This window comes from Anomaloglossus baeobatrachus, chromosome 9 (assembly GCF_048569485.1).
Source record: "Anomaloglossus baeobatrachus isolate aAnoBae1 chromosome 9, aAnoBae1.hap1, whole genome shotgun sequence".
Lineage (NCBI taxonomy): Eukaryota > Metazoa > Chordata > Amphibia > Anura > Aromobatidae > Anomaloglossus > Anomaloglossus baeobatrachus.
The window spans coordinates 51,172,456-51,198,342 of record NC_134361.1 but is presented as its reverse complement, the minus strand read 5'-3'; the positions used below and the strand labels follow the sequence as shown (position 1 = coordinate 51,198,342).

Here is a 25,887-nt window from a genome sequence, read left to right as displayed (position 1 = left end):
CCTCTTTCCTTCCGCATTGCCGGCGGGAGCCGCGGGAGGCAGGTAAGCTGCAGTTCATCATTCCCGGGGTGTCACACACTGCGATGTGTGCTACCTGGGGAACATTGAACAACCCGACGTGCAATTCTTCAGGATTCAACGACGTGTATGCGATGAACGTTTTAACGTTCAATCGCAATCGCACGTACCTGTCACACACTACAATGTACCTTACGATGCCGGATGTGCATCACTTACGACGTGACCCCGCCGACACATCGTAAGATACATTGTAGCGTGTAAAGCGGGCTTTACACCCACAGCATGCTGCGATTGTTTTCTTGGTCCGATTAGGGCTGAGAAAATAATCGCTCATGGGACCGGCCCCATAGAGTAATATTGGTCCGAGTATAATGCAGTGTGTCTTAGGCCTTTAGGTGCAGGTCAGTCTGACTCCTCTGGATGTATTGTACGCAGGCTTCTCCATACTCCACAACCTATGTAAAAAGTATCACATCCAAAAAATGATAGTGCCATCTACTACAGGGTGCAAGACAACATAATCAATTAACAAAGTTGTTCCTGATTAGAGAGAAAAAAAAAAAAAAAGTAAACGTTGCGTCCTGCTCTGATCTCATGGATTCCAGAAATGACAAAACAGGATTCAAACCTGCCCCGAGGAGCTATTTGCAACAACCGAACTTCACTTGTGCTCCTTTGTGGAGGGTGTCCGTCTTCTCTGAGGAATGCAAAAAGCCAGTCAACTTTTTTCCCGTACCAAGATAAAAATACAAGCAAAAAGCAGAAAACGGACTTTTCAGACTTGCTTCATGAGGAGGAGCAAGTCTGAAATCCCTTTTTTCAGGGAGGATTCATATGCAAAAGCCTCAGAGCGCAAACCAAGGCTGAACGCAGGGTGTACTTGGCCTAAAAAGAAGACAGTTTACCTTCATATTCAAAAACGCTCTACCGACAAGTAGATTACCGTATATACTGGCGTATAAGACGACTTTTTACCCCCTTAAAATAATGGCTACAGTGGGGGGGTTGTCTTATACGCCGGATATACAGCGGTATATAAGGTATATATATACGGTCTTATATACCGGATATATCATATATATCATACAGCAGGGGTCGGGAACCTATGGCTCGCGAGCCAGATATGGCTCTTTTGATGGCCGTATCTGGCTCGCAGACAGGGCTCCTACCTGTCTATGGGCAAATGCCGGGGCCCTGGAGAGCCGGGGGGGCCCACTCGGCCTCGTCAGTTCTCCTGTCCCTTGGCCGGGGCCCACTCGCCTTTATAGTTCTGCTGCCCCCGGCCGAGTTCCGGGGACCGCAGTCCTCGGCAGCAATCTGCGGCGCCGTCACTTTAAGGCGCGCAGACATCCTGTTTTGAATTTCATCTGTGGGCGGAGCTACTGCCTTCTCAGTCCCACAGATGAAGGAGGCGAGCTTCTGTCCGGCGCTGTGTGGGCCCCCTCTCCACCGTGACCTAATCGGGTAAATGCCCTCCCCGCCTCCCCATTATGGGCCCCGGTGAGCTGCTTCTAACCCCCCAGATGTATGCCCTGCCAATCCCCCCCCCCCCGCCGATGCCACGGGTGCTGTACCCGCCGAGCCGCGGGTGCAGGCCCCACAGAGCAGCAGAGTTGTGTGTATTTGTCTGTATGTAGCAGAGTTGTATGTGTTTGTCTGTATGTAGCAGAGTTGTGTGTGTTTGTCTGTATGTAGCAGAGTTGTGTGTGTTTGTCTGTATGTAGCAGAGTTGTGTGTGTTTGTCTGTATGTAGCAGAGTTGTGTGTGTTTGTCTGTATGTAGCAGAGTTGTGTGTGTTTGTCTGTATGTAGCAGAGTTGTATGTGTTTGTCTGTATGTAGCAGAGTTGTATGTGTTTGTCTGTATGTAGCAGAGTTGTGTGTATTTGTCTGTATGTAGCAGAGTTGTGTGTGTTTGTCTGTATGTAGCAGAGTTGTATGTGTTTGTCTGTATGTAGCAGAGTTGTGTGTGTTTGTCTGTATGTAGCAGAGTTGTGTGTGTTTGTCTGTATGTAGCAGAGTTGTATGTGTTTGTATGTAGCAGAGTTGTATGTGTTTGTCTGTATGTAGCAGAGTTGTGTGTGTTTGTCTGTATGTAGCAGAGTTGTGTGTGTTTGTCTGTTTGTAGCAGAGTTGTGTGTGTTTGTCTGTTTGTAGCAGAGTTGTGTGTGTTTGTCTGTATGTAGCAGAGTTGTGTATGTGTCTGTTTGTAGCAGAGTTGTGTGTGTTTGTCTGTTTGTAGCAGAGTTGTGTGTGTCTGTTTGTAGCAGAGTTGTGTGTGTCTGTTTGTAGCAGAGTTGTGTGTGTGTTTGTAGCAGAGTTGTGTGTGTCTGTTTGTAGCAGAGTTGTGTGTGTCTGTTTGTAGCAGAGTTGTGTGTGTCTGTTTGTAGCAGAGTTGTGTGTGTCTGTTTGTAGCAGAGTTGTGTGTGTCTGTTTGTAGCAGAGTTGTGTGTGTCTGTTTGTAGCAGAGTTGTGTGTGTCTGTTTGTAGCAGAGTTGTGTGTGTTTGTCTGTATGTAGCAGAGTTGTATGTGTTTGTCTGTATGTAGCAGAGTTGTGTGTGTTTGTCTGTATGTAGCAGAGTTGTATGTGTTTGTCTGTATGTAGCAGAGTTGTGTGTGTTTGTCTGTATGTAGCAGAGTTGTATGTGTTTGTCTGTATGTAGCAGAGTTGTGTGTGTTTGTATGTAGCAGAGTTGTGTGTGTTTGTCTGTATGTAGCAGAGTTGTGTGTGTTTGTCTGTTTGTAGCAGAGTTGTGTGTGTCTGTTTGTAGCAGAGTGTAGTACCATTGTTTCAGTCCAGTTGTGGCTTTATACAGCAGGGAGGAGCATTCCTTGCTGTACTAAGTGAACATTGGAGCGATTGATCTGTCAATGGCCCTTTAAAAACATATTGTACGGCTCTCGCGGAATTATATTTCAAAATATGTGGCGTTTACGGCTCTCTTAGCCAAAGAGGTTCCTGACCCCTGTCATACAGCATATACAGCGGATATATAGCAGGGGGCCGCACTGTGTGAGGAGGTGTTTTTTTTCACTGTCCAGTATAACCAATAGGATTAGTGCAGTAACGCCAGATTCCCCTCGCATCCATGCAGGGACATTAATGAAGAGCTTACATGCTGGTGTAAGTGTGCATATTGCTACAGTAAGTGCTGCTGCCGACCCCGCCCCCTTTCTCGGCCCGGTGACTCCCCCGCCCCTGCACTAATCCTATTGGTTATACTGGACAGTAAAAAAAACACCTCTTCACACAGTGCGGCCCCCTGCTCTTAGCATACTGAAGCATACTGAATATGTATCACAAGATGTCATTGATGTACGGTACTTATGATATCAGATGACGAACAGGAGGATTTTGAAGGCTTTTAAAGGGAAACTGTCATGCCAGCAAGACCTGTTACAATATCGCAGCTTACAGTTATGATCACCAGGCACTTGCTCTCTTGTTTCTTTTGCAAAGTTTTAGCTTTACCGTACATGTTTGAAACAACCTTATGTTTATAAGTGACAGTTTTGCTGCTATATACAGTACCTGCATGTCATATGCATTTGAATTAAAATTAACATGTTGCAATCAAAGCAGACTTTTTTTCATTTGGGAGCGGGGTAGTCTTATACAGTGAGTATATCCCAAATTCTATATTTTTAGGGCAGAAGTTGGGGGTCGTCTTATACGCCCAGTCGTCTTATACGCCGGCATATACGGTTATATACTATATTAATATTATATATATAATTAATATATATAATTATTATTATACATAATTATAATATATTAATTAAATATATAATTTATATATATATATATATATATATATATATATATATATATATATATATATATATATATATATATATATATATATATATATATATATATATATATATAATTAATGAGCCTTTTGCAGATTTGAAACACGCACCATGCTTTCATTTTTGAGCTGAAACAAAAGGTGGGTAACTTAATTTTTTAAAGGGGTCTGATGAGGATGCGTGTGAAGAGAAGAACCAACCAGCTCAAGTTAATTCTGCTTTAAAAAAATTATTTTATTGCCTCATAAAAAGCAGTAAACTAAGGATTAAATCCTTGCGTGGTAGCAGGAGAGGCGAGGTACTACTTAATTTTTTATATTCAGACAGCTGAAGCCAACTGTATTCGTAGACAACCCCTTTAAAGGGAATTTATCAGCAGGGATTACTTTATAAACTGAGAGCAGCATGATGTAGGGGCTGAGATGGAGATTCCAGCAATATATCACTTCCTCAGCTGCTTTCTGCACTTTTGATCGATCGCTGTTTACTCTGCTGCTGATGTAGCAGAGCTCAGAATGCTGAGCTGTGTATAACCCAGCCTGAATCCCCGGTTGGCAGCTTCCTGTGTATACTGTACATTGACGATCAGTGGTGGGGGCGGGGTTATACAGATTAGCCTGACTGTCCTGCAGTGATAATCTCCTGCTGATAAAACGCAGATTGTATCGAAACTAGGGCATCCAGCCTAAGAGGAGACAAATCCCTGGAATCAGGCGCTCTGATCCTAATTATGCTGCTAATAGTTATGCAATTGACCTGCATTTTTCAATGTTTATTCACTCCATGTATAAAAAAAAGGGTCATGTCACATGTGACTAATAACACTTTAGGCTCACGAAAAGATATTTTGGAATAGTATAAGCCTCGTTCTGATCCAGAAGTACTGAATATTATGGGCCAAGTGAAAAGATGCCACTCAATGAGGCATCAACTTGCTCACATCCCTGGTTGTCATGGACATGGGCCCGCTATCATATTTTTCAGTAGTGACGACCTGGGAAAAAAAACTTTTTTTTTTCCCAGAAAGAGCGTGATTGGGGAGAGGCGAGAGGTGTGCACAATGTGCAATGTAGTATGTGCACATACCCTGTGTCTAAGGGTCAGGTCCATGCACGTCAGGTATGAACTGCGTTGGAGAACCGCCGGAGCACCGACGCCTGTTACATTTGATTTTCACGGGCCGGACATGGCTTGCAGGACGTAATCTGCCCAGGTGTGCATTATAGAACTTTTACTGTATGATACATAGGTGATAGAAAGGTATATACAAGATATAATACACAGCTAGAAAGGTGGACTGATACATTAGAAAGTGTAGATATATAGACTAGACAGACAGCTAGATGGCTACAGTAAATAGCAATAGCTGATAGATAATAGCTAGATTGATAGATACAGTAGAGAGGGATAATAAAAATACCATAGAGGCATAGACACCACAGATACAATAGATATGACAGATGACAGGTATTTAGATATAATAGATATATACGCTAGAAAGAAAGAAACATTGGATGGATAGATAGATGGACAGATGACCTGTTTCCCTGAAAATAAGACCTACCCGAAAAGAAACCCTAGTAGCATTTTGGGGAGTTTTGGAGTATGCTTAAAGCATAAGCCCGGCGCCAAAAACCAAACATAAGCCCGGCGCCAAAAACCAAACATAAGCCCGGCGCCAAAAACCAAACATAAGCCCGGCGCCAAAAACCAAACATAAGCCCGGCGCCAAAAACCAAACATAAGCCCGGCGCCAAAAACCAAACATAAGCCCGGCGCCAAAAACCAAACATAAGCCCGGCGCCAAAAACCAAACATAAGCCCGGCGCCAAAAACCAAACATAAGCCCGGCGCCAAAAACCAAACATAAGCCCGGCGCCAAAAACCAAACATAAGCCCGGCGCCAAAAACCAAACATAAGCCCGGCGCCAAAAACCAAACATAAGCCCGGCGCCAAAAACCAAACATAAGCCCGGCGCCAAAAACCAAACATAAGCCCGGCGCCAAAAACCAAACATAAGCCCGACTCCAAAAACCAAACATAAGCCCGACTCCAAAAACCAAACATAAGCCCGACTCCAAAAACCAAACATAAGCCCGACTCCAAAAACCAAACATAAGCCCGACTCCAAAAACCAAACATAAGCCCGACTCCAAAAACCAAACATAAGCCCGACTCCAAAAACCAAACATAAGCCCGACTCCAAAAACCAAACATAAGCCCGACTCCAAAAACCAAACATAAGCCCGACTCCAAAAACCAAACATAAGCCCGACTCCAAAAACCAAACATAAGCCCGACTCCAAAAACCAAACATAAGCCCGACTCCAAAAACCAAACATAAGCCCGACTCCAAAAACCAAACATAAGCCCGACTCCAAAAACCAAACATAAGCCCGACTCCAAAAACCAAACATAAGCCCGACTCCAAAAACCAAACATAAGCCCGACTCCAAAAACCAAACATAAGCCCGACTCCAAAAACCAAACATAAGCCCGACTCCAAAAACCAAACATAAGCCCGACTCCAAAAACCAAACATAAGCCCGACTCCAAAAACCAAACATAAGCCCGACTCCAAAAACCAAACATAAGCCCGACTCCAAAAACCAAACATAAGCCCGACTCCAAAAACCAAACATAAGCCCGACTCCAAAAACCAAACATAAGCCCGACTCCAAAAACCAAACATAAGCCCGACTCCAAAAACCAAACATAAGCCCGACTCCAAAAACCAAACATAAGCCCGACTCCAAAAAAACATAAGAGCAAAATTCTCAACATTGAAACTATTGCAATTTTTCATTTTGATACCCTTACATCATTCATTTATAGCAATCGATTACCTTTTTGTATTTTGGGTATCTTGTATTATCTGACAATCATCTCTGAGAATCCGTCAAGTCACTATGATTGTAATATTATATCCCCATATTTCTTTATGGTGAGTTGTTACCGTTTTTAATAATGTCCTCTATTGTGTTTTTTCAAAAACATAAGCCCTTGTTGCAGTTCCATATGGAAGTGTCCAAGAAGCAAAAAAAAAAAAAAGACTGCAGCACTCTTCAGCAATGAAAGCAGACAGCCCCCCCCCTCAAATAAAAAAAAAAAAAAATTGCACCCAGCAAATCCTGAACAATTACAGTTGGCAAGTGTCGATTGTGGATGGGCTCTCACACCGAGATCTGAGTCGCTATCAGGTCCCTCACCGTTCCTGCTGCATTGCACTGCAGCTCCCACAAACAGATTAGGTACCAGTATCACTCAACTCGAATCATACTTCTTCCAGTCACCAGGGGGTGCCAACCGCTGTAGAACACAGGGGGACCTGACAGTGACGCACATTTGTATGTGGGAGCCCATTCTCTTGCCAACTATAATTGCTTGGGGTCTGGTAAGTGCAATTCTTTGAGGGGGTGTCTGCTTTCTTTTGGGGGTAAACATAGCAGCACATAGAGAATAATAAATGTAAGCAGGTAATTTAAACCTTTGTAAATATGGTATGCACCCACCAGTATAGGACGGGTTCTACACCATGAGAACAGTAGATCAGATAAGAAAATGTGCATCTGAACCAGTAATAAAATTAACGCAAAATGTTGATGTTCCAGAATGTCAGGATGACAGGATTAGATTTGAATAAATGTTGATTTTTTTTTTTTTTCAGTTGAAGAATAAATGTGGATTGCTGTTCATGGAAAAGTTTAAGACACCCCTTGAAAATAAGCCCTAGAGAATGTTTCGGAGCAAAAAAAAAAAAATAAGACCTTGTCTTATTTTTGGGGAAACACGGTTGGTCGACGGTCAAGAGGGAAACGACGGTCAACAGGGAAACGACGGTCAACAGGGAAACGACGGTCAACAGGGAAACGACGGTCAACAGGGAAACGACGGTCAACAGGGAAACGACGGTCAACAGGGAAACGACGGTCAACAGGGAAACGACGGTCAACAGGGAAACGACGGTCAACAGGGAAACGACGGTCAACAGGGAAACGACGGTCAAGAGGGAAACGACGGTCAAGAGGGAAACGACGGTCAAGAGGGAAACGACGGTCAAGAGGGAAACGACGGTCAAGAGGGAAACGACGGTCAACAGGGAAACGACGGTCAACAGGGAAACGACGGTCAACAGGGAAACGACGGTCAACAAGGAAACGACGGACAGATAAATGGATTAATGGATGGATGATAGATAAAATAGATAGGACAGATCTATATATATATATATATATATATATATATATATATATATATATATATATATATATATATATATATATATATATATATATATATATATATATATATATATATATATATATATATATATATATATATATAGATCTGTCCTATGTGTTAGAAAGATAGATTCTGAGAGATCTGTAGAAGCCACATGACAGAGCCTGACATCTGGCTGTTTCTCACTCTCGTGTACACTCATACAGAGGATTTCTAAGAATACTTCTACATTGAAACCACCGACACTTGTGAAAGCTACGGACGGTCGTGCTTCAGCAACTATAAGAAAAATAGGATGTCACTGCTTACTGAAGTGGAAGGAAGCGATAGCACTTCATAAGTCATGGCCGACCTCAGCTACATATGTACAATGTGTTTCCACTGGACTATCGGGAAAATAATTTATATAAAAGTGAGGAATTTTATTACTTTTGTTAACTAATAAAATACAGATCCTTAGATCCGTGTGAGAGTCACCTCCTGCGGTGCTTTTATATCAATCAATTCTGACTGGTGAATTGCTGAAATACCATAAAGCAACCCCTACCCAATATTTAAAGGGGGTTTCCAGGGATATTCCAGTGACTATTAAACCCCACTGTAGTGTGCCTGCCGTTCACCCGCACAACCTGTAAGGCCACATAGTGGGTGATGATCCTATGTGGACACTCAGGCCTATAACTACTATAAAGCACCGGAAGCATTAAATGAGCTCATAAAAAGGCACAAAACATCTGCAAAATCTCCATCTCAGGTACCTCATGCACCAACATATTCACTAAAAACAAACCAGGAGGGCAAATAACCTGCGGGAAGGTAACGGACGGTATGAGCCAAGTTTACCTGTTGCGTGCTATCTCCATTCACCATGTGAGGTACAAGTGAAACTTCATTCATTAAGGGCGTAGCTTCCAAAGGAGGAGGCTGGTCGGCCATCATGGCTGAAATGATCTTTCATCGACAGATGTTCACATCCACCACCTGAGGGAAAATAAATATAAAAAGGGTTTTAGGTTAGAATATCCTGGATTCATAATTTCCCGTATTTAGAAATTATCATCTATTCATAAGATAAGTGGTAAATCGCGGATTAGTGGGGTCCGACCACTCTTTGACGGGAGCTCAAGTACGAGCACTAATAAGAACCCAAAATAAGCCAGAAATGCGATATCAAGTTAAAAGGGGGTAAAAACCCTGCTCCTCCAATAATCCCACCACATTGTTCGCAGCCGTACAATGATAATGTACCAACGATACATGCATGCTGCAACCGCTGCCGTCTGCAGACAGTGATTGACTGCAGCGGTTTTGGTAGGTCAACACTGGATCGATCGGGAATGTACTAGAGGAGTATAAAATTTAGGGTTTTTTTCTTATTTTACCACGTTTCCTGATTCAAAGAAGGCTAAAAATAAATCTCAGACAACCCCCTTAAAGTATTATCACTCAAAGTTCCAGTTACAAGAGCATAAATATTCTAGATATTCTGTGTACGTGCCCAGGCTTGTAGGAAACCATGCAACATACAATATATTAAATATATCTGATATATATAATTGCCTTATTCTGTCTGTCTGTCTGTCTATCTGTCTGTCTATCTGTCTGTCTGTCTGTCTGCCATGCTCCGAAATTGTGTCCTTACGGTGACACAAAGCTGATTGGCCGCTGGGCTCGCCATGGCCCCGCCCCCCCACACGGATTGGCCTCTCGCCCCGGCTCTCTGCAGGCCCCGCCCCCCTCACGCAATGCACGCTCGCTGTGGCCCAACTGACACGGGGCTCCGATTCCCAGGTGAGTACACACACATCAGATCACACTCACTCTCACACACACCTCACACATCACATCCACACATCACATCCACACATCACATCCACACATCACATCCACACATCACATCCACACATCACATCCACACATCACATCCACACATCACATCCACACATCACATCCACACATCACATCCACACATCACATCCACACATCACATCCACACATCACATCCACACATCACATCCACACATCACATCCACACATCACATCCACACATCACATCCACACATCACATCCACACATCACATCCACACATCACATCCACACATCACATCCACACATCACATCCACACATCACAACATGCTGGGATATCGCTTGCTTCTACACCGGCTCCGTCAGGATCCCGGCAGCGCCACACATAACCTTGCGATGCTGGGATCTTAACGGAGGCCGTGAAAGCTGGTAACCATTATACACATCGGGTAACTAAGGTCCCTTAGTTACCCGATGTGTATCATAGTTACCAGTGTACACCGGCTCCCACTCACTCTCATACACACCTCACACATACATCACATCGCATCCACACATCAAGGTCCTGCAGCTGCGGAAAATACATAACATAACAGCACACACATAACAGCACACACATAACAGCACACACACACACACACACATACACACACACACAAATCAGATCACACTCACACATACCTCACACATCACATCGCATCCAAATACTCACAACATCCTGGGATATCGCTTGCTTCTCGGCGGCGATATTGTGCTGTGAGCTTCCAGGACCTGACGGAGGATCACATGGCCAGAAGCATGTGATATCCCCGGATGTTGTGAGTATCAGCGCGTATGTGCAATATCGTCAGTGTCTGTGTGTGTGAGTGTATGCGATCGGGTGTGTGTGAGTGTATGCGATCGGGTGTGTGTGAGTGGATGCGATCGGGTGTGTGTGAGTGGATGCGATCGGGTGTGTGTGAGTGGATGCGATCGGGTGTGTGTGAGTGGATGCGATCGGGTGTGTGGGTGAGTGGATGCGATCGGTTGTGTGGGTGAGTGGATGCGATCGGTTGTGTGGGTGAGTGGATGCGATCGGTTGTGTGGGTGAGTGGATGCGATCGGGTGTGGGTGAGTGTCGGCAGAGGAGCACGGCGTGCTGGAGGAGGCTGGGAGCAGAGAGGCTGATCTTGGGGAAGGCTGGGAGGGGGAGGCTGATGCTGAGGGAGGCTGGAAGGAGAGAGGCTGAGCAAACGTGCTCCATCCGCCATACTGCGCACTCCCCATCATGCTGCATCCCCCATGCTGCGCACTCCCAAACGTGGTCCATCCGCCATGCTGCGCACTCCCAAACGTGGTCCATCCGCCATGCTGCACACTCCCAAACGTGGTCCATCCGCCATGCTGCGCACTCCCAAACGTGCTCCATCCGCCATACTGCGCACTCCCAAACGTGCTCCATCCGCCATACTGCGCACTCCCCATCGTGCACCATCCGGCATGCTGCGCACTCCCAAGCGGATGGAGCATGATGGGGGGTGCGCAGCATGGCGGATGGAGCACGTTTGGGAGTGCGCAGCATGGCGGATGGAGCACGTTTGGGAGTGCGCAGCATGACGGATGGAGCACGTTTGGGAGTGCGCAGCATGACGGATGGAGCACGTTTGGGAGTGCGCAGTATGGCAGATGGAGCACGTTTGGGAGTGCGCAGTATGGCGGATGGAGCACGTTTCGGAGTGCGCAGCATGGCGGATGGAGCACGTTTGGGAGCGCGCAGCATGGCGGATGGACCACGTTTGGGAGTGCGCAGCATGGCGGATGGAGCACGTTTGGGAGTGCGCAGCATGGCGGATGGAGCACGTTTGGGAGTGCGCAGCATGGCGGATGGAGCACGTTTGGGAGTGCGCAGCATGCCGGATGGTGCACGATGGGGAGTGCGCAGTATGGCGGATGGAGCACGTTTGGGAGTGCGCAGCATGGCGGATGGAGCACGTTTGGGAGTGCGCAGCATGGCGGATGGACCACGTTTGGGAGTGCGCAGCATGGCGGATGGAGCACGTTTGGGAGTGCGCAGCATGGCGGATGGAGCACGTTTGGGAGTGCGCAGCATGGCGGGTGGAGCACGTTTGGGAGTGCGCAGCATGGCGGGTGGAGCATGATAGGGGGTGCGCAGCATGGCGGATGGAGCACGTTTGGGAGTGCGCAGCATGGCGGATGGAGCACGTTTGGGAGTGTGCAGCATGGCGGATAGAGCACGATGGGGAGTGCGCAGCATGGCGGATGGAGCACGTTTGGGAGTGCGCAGCATGGGGATGCAGCACGATGGGGAGTGCGCAGTATGGCGGATGGAGCACGTTTGGGGAGTGCGCAGCATGGCGGATGGACCACGTTTGGGAGTGCGCAGCATGGCGGATGGAGCACGTTTGGGAGGTGCGCAGCATGGGGGATGCAGCGCGATGGGGGGGTGCGCAGCATGGGGGATGGAGCACGATGGGAGGTGCACACCTCCCCCCACACACACACACACGCGCACTGCACAACACACACACACTAGGAATCACAAACAACGCCCTACACAGACACCCACACACACAGACAACGCTGCACACACAAATATACGCACATACTGCACAACACACACATTGCTCAAAACATACCTCCCCCCAAAACACACCACACACACACAAACCGCACAACACACACACACACAACGCTACAGACACACAGCGCTCCACAAACAACGCAACACACACAACACACATACAACACCGCTCTCACCCCCCGCGACACTCAGAACATGTACAGCGCCCTACACAAACACTTGGTAACTACACACAACAACATCTATATATATATATATATATATATATATATATATATATATATATATATATATATATATATATAACAAAAATCATACATGAAACTACACAATACGTAAATTCTAGAATACCCGATGCGTAGAATCGGGCCACCTTCTAGTATTATATATTATATATATATATATATATATATTATATAATATAATATATATATATATGTCATTCCGTGTCAAGTGGACCAGTTTTAAAAATCATCCCCACTCGACGTTCTCCGATTTTGCTGAAAATTTATAAGGATGTACATGTATGTTTGGAAAGAGGTTCTGTAAATTTTTAGGGCCAGATCTCAAATACATTGGTCACTGTTGACCTTTCACTGGAGGCCCCCCCCAAGCCTGCGGCTTCAGCTAAGAGGATTTTGCAAACTTTGGCACATAGCCATTAGCGTTCTATACTGGCTATGATGCTGAAATTTGGCATACTAGCTCAACTTTTGCTGCTAAAGGCGATAAAACTATTACCAGCTATGACAAAACAATATTTCGGCCGCAATTTTGTGTGAAAGTAGCTTGCAAAACGCCTCGCATAAAATTTATGACAAACTTTGCCCATATATAACTCAAGACCAAAAACCAATAGGAACTGGTGCTTTACCCTGTACAACAAACATCTTCATGACTTTGCATTGCTGCAATATCACGGTCAAAGCATATGTATTTGTGGAAATATTCACACCCACATATATGATGAAAAACTTAAAAAAAAACGAATTTTACCTATTTTAGGTCAAATTTCCAAAAAGGGTACCCCTAAAATATCTTAATTCTGTTATCACTTGAAAGAGCACATTTTTCTCTACAAGGATCATTGGGTGTTTTTTTGGAGTCTCTCCATTTAAGAAAAGAAAAATGCCACTGAACATGGTGTTATTTATTAATACGCAATGAATGGTAACTGCACTATTCAAAACCCTTGCGTTGGTCCATGGTGGTTATACCACAACCGATTCCCTAAGAATTAGTATTATAATCCTATTAAGAATTGTAATAATGCTGTCTTTCGAGAATTGGCAGCCCCTCGCCTAGGAGCCATGGCCGATAGCCGTGCAAGGCAAGTCGCGGGTGGTCTCTTTATCGCAGGTTCAAAGCTGAGGGTGGGTGTCTTTGCCTAGGATCCCAAGCCTAATATTGGGTATCTTTTGTTGGTTCCCAAGCCATAATGTTCAGTCTAAGTAAGTGGTCTGGAATTGTTGCTGAATTTGCAATGAAAGATGAAGCGTCATTTGACACCCTTGTTGCAGTCCACACTTTCTTAACAGTAATTGTGGAGTATCTCAAGACTCCTCATCTATGGGATTCCGTCATATCACTACTTCAGTGATTGCTCTGCATCCCGTACAAAAATTTCCAAAATTTTCTCAACTTGTGCCACCACAATGCTGATTTTCAATATCAGCGCTGAATGAATTTTTTTGGTACCAGTCATGGAAAGTCGCCCTGTGATGGGATTGGAGGGACAGCAAAGAGGTTGGCAGCTCGTGCCAGTCTTCAACGCCCAACTGAAAACCAAATACTGACCCCGGTGGATTTATTCAACTTTTGCAACGAGCAACTGCATGGAATCAAGTTTTTTTTTGTTCCAAAAGAAAAAATTGACGAAATACGGGTAGTTCAAGAGGAAAGGTTCAAAGATGGACATACAATTGCTGGAACAAGAGAAAATCACCAGTTTGTGCCAATTGATGACAAAAAGATTCACATTTCAAGGGTGTGAAATGACCCTTCATCTTCCATTGCCCATGTAGATGGATCTGTCAGATCAGAAATGCCTTTTGTGCCAATTGCAAACCTCCAGCCAGGGCAATACATTGCCTGCATTTACCATAGGAACTGGTGGATTGGAAATATTTCTGAAATTTCAGTCGACGACCATGATGCATTAATACATTTCATGCATCCTCATGGAGCAGCTTCTTTCACTGGCCTGTGAGAAATGATACATGCTGGATTCCCGAGCAGTCAATCATTGCAATAATTCCAGCACCAGCTGCAACAGCAATGGGCCGACAATACAGCTTCTCTGAACCCATTATGTTGCAAATTCAGCAACAATTCCAGACCACTTACCGTATTTTTCGGACCATAAGACGCACTTTTTTTCCCCCAAATGTTGGGGGAAAGTTGGGGGTGCGTCTTATGGTCTGACTATAGGGCTGCGGCCGGGAACAAGGGTGCTGTGGTGCAGCGGGTCATCAGGGACACGAGCAGGCAGCAGCAGCGCCTGCCGTGACCACGTGGGCCCGCTCATTACATATGCACGCCCATCCTCCCGGCCATCTCTCAGCGCTGAAGCCGGCACTGACAGGTGGACGGGAGGACGAGCGCATAGCAAAGAGCCGGCCGCATGATCACCCCTGGCAATTACAGCCTGGAGTGATCATGTGCGGCTGTATTCACTGCCCCCCGCGCGTCGTCATCATCATCATCATCAGCGCGGGGTGCAGTGAATCAGTACACTCACCCGTCCCCGTGTGTGGAGCCGCCCCCTGCTGCACGCGATGTCTTCCTGTCTGTGCCGGTCAGCTGATCTGTGCTGAGCTGGTCAGCTGATCGGCACAGACAGGAAGACATCGCGTACAGCAGGGGAACGGCTCCACACCCACAGGTCAGCGTGCCAGAGAGGAAGATATGATCGGTGCTGCAGGGAGTGAGGAAAAGGTGAGTATAAACGTTTAATTTTTTTTCTCTGTGCTATAGGATACAGGCCATATACCAGGATGGTATATGAGCACGATGGGGGCATATAGCAGGATGGGAGTATGTGAACAGGCTGGATGGGGGGGGGGGTACGTGAACAGGCTGGATGGGGGGGGGTACGTGAACAGGCTGGATGGGGGGGGGTACGTGAACAGGCTGGATGGGGGGGGGGGTACGTGAACAGGCTGGATGGGGGGGTACGTGAACAGGCTGGATGGGGGGGGGGTACGTGAACAGGCTGGATGGGGGGGGGGGGGGTACGTGAACAGGCTGGATGGGGGGGGGTACGTGAACAGGCTGGATGGGGGGGGGTACGTGAACAGGCTGGATGGGGGGGGGGTACGTGAACAGGCTGGATGGGGGGGGGTACGTGAACAGGCTGGATGGGGGGGGTACGTGAACAGGCTGGATGGGGGGGGGTACGTGAACAGGCTGGATGGGGGGGGTACGTGAACAGGCTGGATGGGGGGGGTACGTGAACAGGCTGGATGGGGGGGGTACGTGAACAGGCTGGATGGGGGGGGTACGTGAACAGGCTGGATGGGGGGGTACGTGAACAGGCTGGATGGGGGGGGTACGTGAACAGGCTGGATGGGGGGGGTACGTGAACAGGCTGGATGGGGGGGGGTACGTGAACAGGCTGGATGGGGGGGGTATGTGAACAGGCTGGATGGGGGGGGTATGTGAACAGGCTGGATGGGGGGGTATGTGAACAGGCTGGATGGGGGGGGTATGTGAACAGGCTGGATGGGGGGGGGTATGTGAACAGGCTGGATGGGGGGGGGTATGTGAACAGGCTGGATGGGGGGGGTATGTGAACAGGCTGGATGGGGGGGGTATGTGACCAGGCTGGATGGGGGGGGGGGGGTATGTGACCAGGCTGGATGGGGGGGGGGGGGTATGTGAACAGGCTGGATGGGGGGGGTATGTGAACAGGCTGGATGGGGGGGGTATGTGAATAGGCTGGATGGGGGGGTATGTGAACAGGCTGGATGGGGGGGGTATGTGAACAGGCTGGATGGGGGGGGTATGTGAACAGGCTGGATGGGGGGGGTATGTGAACAGGCTGGATGGGGGGGTATGTGAACAGGCTGGATGGGGGGGTATGTGAACAGGCTGGATGGGGGGGGTATGTGAACAGGCTGGATGGGGGGGGTATGTGAACAGGCTGGATGGGGGGGGTATGTGAACAGGCTGGATGGGGGGGGTATGTGAACAGGCTGGATGGGGGGGGTATGTGAACAGGCTGGATGGGGGGGGTATGTGAACAGGCTGGATGGGGGTTTATAGCAGGATCATATACAAGGCAGGAGGATCATTACCAGGATGGGGTACCTTAGTAGAGAATTTGGGGACATTACCCCCATAACAGTTTCAGCAGCAGATCCTCGCCCCATAACAGTGTGTCATGACCACATTTTTTGCTTAAAGTTTTATTTTCCCATTTTCCTCCTCTAAAACCAGGGTGCGTCTTATAGTCCGGTGCGTCTTATAGTCCGAAAAATACGGTACTTAGACTGAACATTATGGATTGGGAACCAACAAAAGATCCCCAATATTAGGCTTGGGATCCTAGGCAAAGACCCCCACCCTCAGGCTTTGGAACCTGCGATAAAGAGACCACCCGCGACTTGCCTTGCACGGCTATCGGCCATGGCTCCTAGGCGATGGGGCTGCCAATTCTCGAAAGACAGCATTATTACAATTCTTAATAGGATTATAATACCAATTCTTAGGGAATCGGTTGTGGTATAACCACCATGGACCAACGCAAGGGTTTGAATAGTGCAGTTACCATTCATTGCGTATTAATAAATAACACCATGTTCAGTGGCATTTTTCTTTTCTTAAATGGAGAGACTCCAAAAAAAACCCCAATGATCCTTGTAGAGAAAAATGTGCTCTTTCAAATAACAGAATTAATATATTTTAGGGGTACCCTTTTTGGGAAAGTTGACCTAAAAATAGGTAAAATTCGTTTTTTTTAAGTTTTTCATCATATGTGGGTGTGAATATTTCCACAAATACATATGCTTTGACCGTGATATTGCAGCAATGCAAAGTCATGAAGATGTTTGTTGTACAGGGTAAAGCACCAGTTCCTATTGGTTTTTGGTCTTGAGTTATACATGGGCAAGGTTTGGCATAAAATTTTATGCGAGGCGTTTTGCAAGCTACTTTGACACAAAATTGCGGCCGAAATATTGTTTTGTCATAGCCGGTAATAATTTTATCGCGTTTACCAGCAAAAGTTGAGCTAGTATGCCAAATTTTAGCATCATAGCCAGTATAGAACTCTAATGGCTATGTGCCAAAGTTTGCAAAATCCTCTTAGCTGAAGCCGCAGGCTTGGGGGGGGCCTCCAGTGACAGGTCAACAGTGACCAATGTATTTGAGATCTGGCCCTAAAAATTTACAGAACCTCTTTTCAAACATACATGTACATCCTTATAAATTTTCAGCAAAATCTGAGAACGTCGAGTGGGGACCACTGGTCCACTTGACACGGAATGACATATACATATACATACACATACATACATACATACATACATATATATATATACATATATATATATATATATATATATATTGCAGTACATCTGCAATAAGGCACGAAAAGGAGCACACACAAGGCACAACGACCAGTCCTCAGAGTTGGGGAACATTGTCTGAGCAGAAGGAAGCAACCATTTTTCCAGGATAACTTTGTTTGCGGCTTGATTCATACGTCCTTTGCAAAGTTTAATCTGCCCAATTCAAGCCTTGCTGAAGCATCCCCAGATCATCACCACATGTATATATATAATTATTATATATATATATATTATATATATATATAACTATATATATATAATTGCCTTATTCTGTCTGTCTGTCTGTCTGTCTGTCATGCTCCGAAATTGTGTCCTTACGGTGACACAAAGCTGATTGGCCGCTGGGATCGCCATGGCCCCGCCCCCCCCCCACGGATTGGCCTCTCGCCCCGGCTCTCTGCAGGCCCCGCCCCCCTCACGCAATGCACGCTCGCTCTGGCCCAACTGACACGGAGCTGCGACTCCCAGGTGAGTACACACACACATCAGATCACACTCACTCTCACACACACCTCACACATCAAAACATGCTGGGATATCGCTTGCTTCTACACCGGCTGCGTCAGGATCCCGGCAGCGCCAGACATAACCTTGCGATGCTGGGATCTTGACGGAGGCCGTGAAAGCTGGTAACCATTATACACATCGGGTAACTAAGGTCCCTTAGTTACCCGATGTGTATCATAGTTACCAGTGTACACCGGCTCACACTCACTCTCACACACACCTCACACACACATCACATCGCATCCACACATCAAGGTCCTGCAGCGGCGGAAAATACAGACACATAACAGCACACACACATAACAGCACACACATACACACACACAAATCAGATCACACTCACTCTCACACACACATCACATCGCATCCACATACTCACAACATCCTGGGATATCGCTTGCTTCTCGGCGGCGGTACTGTGCTGTTAGCTTCCAGGACCTGCGGGAGGATCACATGGCCAGAAGCATGTGATACCTCCGGATGTTGTGAGTATAAGCGCGTATGTGCGATATTGTCAGTGTCTGTGTGTGTGAGTGGATGCGATCGGGTGTGTGTGAGTGGATGCGATCGGGTGTGTGTGAGTGGATGCGATCGGGTGTGTGTGAGTGGATGCGATCGGGTGTGTGTGAGTGGATGCGATCGGGTGTGTGAGTGTCGGCAGAGGAGCACGGCGTGCTGGAGGAGGCTGGGAGCAGAGAGGCTGATCATGGGGAAGGCTGGGAGGAGAGAGGCTGATGCTGGGGGAGGCTGGGAGGGGGAGGCTGATGCTGGTGGAGGCTGATGCTTGGGGAGGCTGATGCTGGGGGAGGCTGGAAGGAGAGAGGCTAATGCTGGTGGAGGCTAATGCTGGTGGAGGCTGACGCTTGGGGAGGCTGACGCTTGGGGAGGCTGATGCTTGGGGAGGCTGATGCTTGGGGAGGCTGATGCTTGGGGAGGCTGATGCTTGGGGAGGCTGGGAGGGGAAGGCTAATGCTGAGGGAGGCTGGGAGGAAGGAGGCTGGGAGGAGAGAGGCTGATCCTGGGGAAGGCTGGGAACGGGAGGCTGATGCTGAGGGAGGCTGGAAGGAGAGAGGCTGATGCTGGGGGAGGCTGGAAGGAGAGAGGCTGATGCTGGTGGAGGCTGATGCTTGGGGAGGCTGATGCTGGGGGAGACTGGGAGCGGAAGGCTGATGCTGAGGGAGGCTGGGAGGGGGAGGCTGGGAGGAAGGAGGCTGGGAGGAGAGAGGCTGATCCTGGGGAAGGCTGGAAAGGGGAGGCTGATGCTGGGGGAGGCTGGAAGGAGAGAGGCTGATGCTGGTGGAGGCTGATGCATGGGGAGGCTGATGCTGGGGGAGACTGGGAGCGGAAGGCTGGTGCTGGGGGAGGCTGGGAGGGGGAGGCTGGGAGGAAGGAGGCTGGGAGGAGAGAGGCTGATCCTGGGGAAGGCTGGGAAGGGGAGGCTGATGCTGAGGGAAGCTGGAAGGAGAGAGGCTGATGCTGGGGGAGGCTGGAAGGAGAGAGGCTGATGCTGGGGAAGGCTGATGCTGAGGGAGGCTGGGAGGGGAAAGCTGATGCTGGGGAAGGCTGGGAGGACGGAGGCTGGGAGGAGAGAGGCTGATCCTGGGGAAGGCTGGGAGAGGGAGGCTGATGCTGGAGGAGGCTGGAAGGAGAGAGGCTGATGCTGGCGGAGGCTGATGCTGGGGGAGGCTGGAAGGAGAGAGGCTGATGCTGGTGGAGGCTGATGCTTGGGGAGGCTGGGAGAGGGAGGCTGATGCTGAGGGAGGCTGGGAGGAGGGAGGCTGGGAGAGGTAGGCTGAGAGAAGAGAGGCTGATGCGCACACACACACACACACACACACACACACACACACACGCGCGCGCACTGCACAACACACCACACACACACACACTGGGAACCACAAACAACTGCCCTACACAGACACCCACACACACAGACAACGCTGCACACACACAACACCCAACACACAAACACCGCGGCACACACAAATATACGCACATACCGCACAACACACATTGCACAAAACATACCTCCCCCCAAAACACACCACACACACACAAACCGCGCAAATCACACACAACGCTACAGACACACAGCGCTCCACAAACAACGCAACACACGCAACACACATACAACACCGCTCTCACCCCCCGCCACACCCAGACAACACCCAGAACACGTACAGCGCCTACACAAACACTTGGTAACTACACACAACAACATCTATATATATATCTATATATATCTATATATATATATATCTATATATATATATCTATATATATCTATATATATCTATATATATATATATATAACAAAAATCATACATGAACTACACAATACGTAAATTCTAGAATACCCGATGCGTAGAATCGGGCCACCTTCTAGTATATATATATATATATATATATATATATATATATATATATATATATATATATATATATATATATATATATATATATATATATATATATATATATATATATATATATATATATATATATATATATATATATATATGTATAAAAAAAAAAAAACACACAAATACAGACATACGCAAATGCACGCATACATATACATACACACACACAGACACCCACATTTATATACACGCACATATTACATATACATACACACACATATCTATATTATATATATATATATACACACACACACCTACAAACACACGTATATACACATAAATACACACACAAATACACATACATATATCCACGCACATACACACACAGATGCGCGCACACACACACGCACGCACACACACACACACGCACACACACACACACGCACACACACAAAAATCTACACATTCTCAATCTCTTTTTATGAGGATTACCCAAGTATTCAAGAGTTAAAGGCATTGAGCATTCCCATGAAGAAAAAAATAGAAATAACAGGATACAGGAAATTTGTCATGCCACATTACATTAATCTAGTGTCTTCTGTTCCAGAGGGACACAACAAAAAAGACGACTGTTCTCCGCAGCGACAGTTATTACACTCCATCAGCAATCTCAGATACCGAGGCCCACTGCGCATCACGCGAGCTGACACCTATCAACCCGCATATACCGCCTGTCAATAGATGAAAATGAATTCACTACCTTCCCCGTGTGATTAGGCCAAGCGTTTTATAGTCAGATTGCCACCATTTCCCTAGAGTTAAGAGTTTTATATCGGACCATCACTCCAGACAGAGGCACTATGTGTCATCTCCAAGTGCACAGTACAATTTACTCTAAATAGGCTAAAAGTAATGATCACAAATGGCACCATACAGCAAGATAAAAAAAATACCCTAAAGAGGTGCAGAGTGACGGACAAACAATGAATCTTGTGGCGACGGATAAAACGGCTGCTCTGTGATTAAATTATGTTCGCCAACTTCCTTTATATTGTAAAGGGTCACATCAGTCTGTGCCAGCGTTGACACACACACACACACACACACACACACACACACACACACACACACACCACTTCCTCGGGCGGTGAGAAAACACTGGGTTATTTAAAAGGGACAATACCTCTAATTCGGCTCTCCAGGAACGTGATAAATAGGCCCACACCTCCGCCAGTTATATATTCAGCACTTCTATCCCTTTAAGGGCTAAGCAAAATTTATTTTGTTTACATTTTCTTACTATTTTTCCAGCTTAGTCTTATGTACTTTTGAAATAGATCATAGAACATTTTTTCTGTATAATGTGTTGAAAACTAAAAAGAATTAAAATGGTTAAAATTGGTAAAATAAGGGGGGGGGGAAACCCCATCAATTCCACCACTGTTTTTGGGTTCACCTTGAAGTAAAAAGTATTCTGGTAATTTTGTTCTGCAAAGTCGACCGGGTTATGGTGATAAGTTTATATACGGTACTGGTTAAATGTTTACATTTGTTCTTTCAATTGTTTTCTTTGTTCTTATGGGAATGAGCACACTGTAAATTCAGACAGGAGGCAGCAAAAACCACAGGATATCACGTATGGAAACCAGGAGAAAAGAAAAGTGCGAGACAAACAAACCAGAACATGTGCTAGACCTAAGATTCATCTAAGTACCTCTCTTTTACTCAAACTTAAAAAAGAGGCATGGCTGCTTCTGAAATTTATCACTTTACATCTTGCAAATGGATTATCCTGCCGGTCATGGACAACCTAAAGTTGTTTAGTATGTCTAACGTATGTTGGTGTCCTAACTCCTCCACGACGGCAGATAATGGGGAAGGTCTGTTACGGTTGCAGATGATCTTCTGCCAGAGGGGAAATAGCACAGTTTTCCTCTGCTTTTAAGAAATATAAATGGAAAGTGTGCCAGAATTTGGTGGAAACTATTTGGGGAAATTTCTAAAAAAGGGATCAGATAACACTATAGTGATAATGGGACTCTGGCATCACTGTGAGCATGAGTAACAATCTGCACATTTTTGGTTACCCAAAATGCAAATGTTACACAACACACCTTCCTGACATAATATTATGAACATTACACTTGGTCACCAAACTCGAATATAAAATCTGGTGTACTAGCCCAATCCGATATTGTTCTTTACACAATCTATTCTCCGGTAGACATCCGATCTGGGGAGGCTGAACTCAGCCAGACACAAAGCAACGAGGAACTGGGAAAATCCCTTCTTTGTTAACACAGGAAAAAAAATGGTTCATATATTCAAATGGTTTATTCTAAAATAAGCCTTTGTGAAAAACGAGACGAGCCACAAAGCATCTGCTGTTCCAGCACCTACCCCGGTGGTTTACATAAGCACAAGAGGTTCTGTCTTGGGATTTTCAGGTCACAGACATCTGGAAAACTCAACTAAATAGATGCCTGACACTTACACAAAAAAAAAAAAGTACGCCGCTTAGATAAAGGGGACACTCAGAGAAGGGCATACTTATGCACCCCATGGCACAAAGAGGTCTATAGGAACACATAGGATGCATAAAAAAAACAAGAACCGAATTTCCAAAACTGGCAACGTGTCAAGTCCAATTTTCCCATGTATAGGAATGGCACACAAAGAGGCATGACGTCTGAAGTTTGGAGTTCACCCTATCCTTGACTTTGTCTTTTTCCCCCTTTTCTAATTGGAAATTGTCATGATTCCTCTGTGCAGAGCATCTTCCTTTTGGAGATACTCTGCTGCACTTTCCTTCGTTACTGAGCTAGCAGCCTGATTGACAGCGCAGGATTCCATGTTGGTGCTGATAACTCAGGTGTTCCACCTGTTACTATTCCTCTGTGCAGAGCATCTTGCTTTTGGTGATGCTCTGCTGCACTTTCCTGCGTTACTGAGCTTGCAGCCTGATTGACAGCGCAGGATTCCATGTTGGTGCGGATTACTCAGGTGTTCCACCTGTTACTATTCTTCTGTGCAGAGCATCTTGCCTTTGGTGATGCTCTGCTGCACTTTCCCGTTTTACTAAGGCCCCTTTCACACCTCATGTTTTTGCCATCAGTCACAATCCGTTGAATTTTAAAAAGAAAAAAAACGGATCTGGCGACTGATGCCGCTGGATGTATTTTTTCTCATTGAATTGTATTAGCAACGGATTGCCTTACGTTTCATCCGTTGTTCGATGGATCCGTCGAAAAATGTTTGTCCGTTGGATGGAAACATCGTCCACAGTAACATTTTTTGTGTACATCGATAAAAACAAACAGCGACGGATCTGTCGTGGGCGCAAGATCCGTCGTCATCTGTCAAATGACGGAATCCGGCGATGGATTCAATTTTTTTTACTATTGAGCATGCTCCAATTATTATTTAGCCCCCAGCTAGTCGGATCCGTCAAAAAACGGATCCGCCGCATCAGTTCTGCCACAATCTGCGATGGATCAGTCGAGAAAACAGATTGTGATTGATGACAAAAAACTGATGTGTAAGAAAAGGCCTTAGCTAGCAGCCTGATGATTGACACTGCAGGATTCCATGTTGGTGCTGATTTCTCCAGTGTCCCCCCTTCCTGGCTTCTTTACTGAGCATGCTTGCCCAGGACATCGTCAGTTGTATTCTCTGGTTCTGCAGTTGTGCTGTTGGCTTGAGTGTCTTCTAGTGTTTTGATCTTTGCTCTATGACCCGGACTGTTATTTGACTCCTCTCTGCCTGCCCCCTCTTCTTGTCATTACCTCCTGGTTTCTGACCTCAGACCGTTACCTGACCACGTCTCTGTCTGCTCCCTGAATCTATACGTACTCTCATGGAATTCTGACCCTCGGCCTGTGACTTGACTACACTTCTGCTTACGCCCTGTGTCCTGACGTGTCGCCATTTCCTGACCCCAGCTTGTCTGACTACCCTTCCGGCTATACTATCCGTAGTAATGATTAGCATCACAGAAACATTGCATTAACATTGAGAAAAAAAAAATAATTTACAACACAAAGTGACAAACTTTTTAGGAAGCAACAAGGAAAAGTGGGGAACAAAATAGAGTTGCTAAAAACGTTTTTTTTTTTCCTTCCAACCTTGGAGAGAAATAATAAATAAATAAAATCGACTGTTCCTCTACTGTTTCCCCTGCTGCCTCTGTGTCTGCACTCTAACAAAGAAACCAATTAAATAGAACTGTGAATAATGAACATTTCTCACTAATTAAACGCTCGACTACATGTATATTTAACAGTCCACTCTTAATTTGCAGATCGGTACAGCAATTACCCCTTGCCTGATTTGCTCTGGGAAAAAAAAAATATATATAATATAATTATATATTATATATATATATATATATATATATATATATATATATATATTTATTTATATATATATATATATATATATATATATATATATATATATATTTATATTTATTTATTTTTTATTGCAGATTTTATCATCGTATTAAAGGGTGCGATTTCAATCACGGGGGGTGAAAAACACATTATGACCACTTTATTGGACGCCAATCAATAATTTTTCAGTCAGCTGTAAATTTTCTCTTCAAAATCATCACATACTTATAGAACCACTTCTCAGTCTGAAGCTTATTCTGAAAAGGGGTGCTTCACCAAGTATCAACTTAATCACTAGGTCCGGAGGAGAAAGGCATGTTTGCACTTCCTAAGCTGTATACACTCTGTGTATATAGCGATTAGGGAGGCAGAAGTAGTAATAAAACATCTCTGCCTGCTCTATGTGGAGTCTGGCTGTGCCTGACAGCCGAGTCTCAGCTCCTGCATGATCTCAGGCAAGAGACTTACTGTGCATTGAGCTTTATAAAGTCAGTGTAAAATTAAGTGTAGGCCGCCACCAATGTTTAAAGTCTATGGATGCTCAAGGACAGGTTAAAAGGGAACCTCTCACCTACACACCAGCGTGGCG

At 46.0% G+C, this 25,887-nt stretch overlaps 1 protein-coding gene across 1 annotated transcript in view; it reads right to left on the bottom strand.

Annotated features, from left to right (window-relative positions):
- Nucleotides 1–25,887, bottom strand: part of LOC142251165 (fibronectin type-III domain-containing protein 3A-like) — a 184,852-nt gene that overhangs the window by 114,341 nt on the left and 44,624 nt on the right. Inside the window, 1 exon segment of the mRNA XM_075323707.1 lies at nt 8,920–9,057. Coding sequence (XP_075179822.1) covers nt 8,920–9,015 — 96 coding nt within the window. The 5' untranslated portion in view covers nt 9,016–9,057.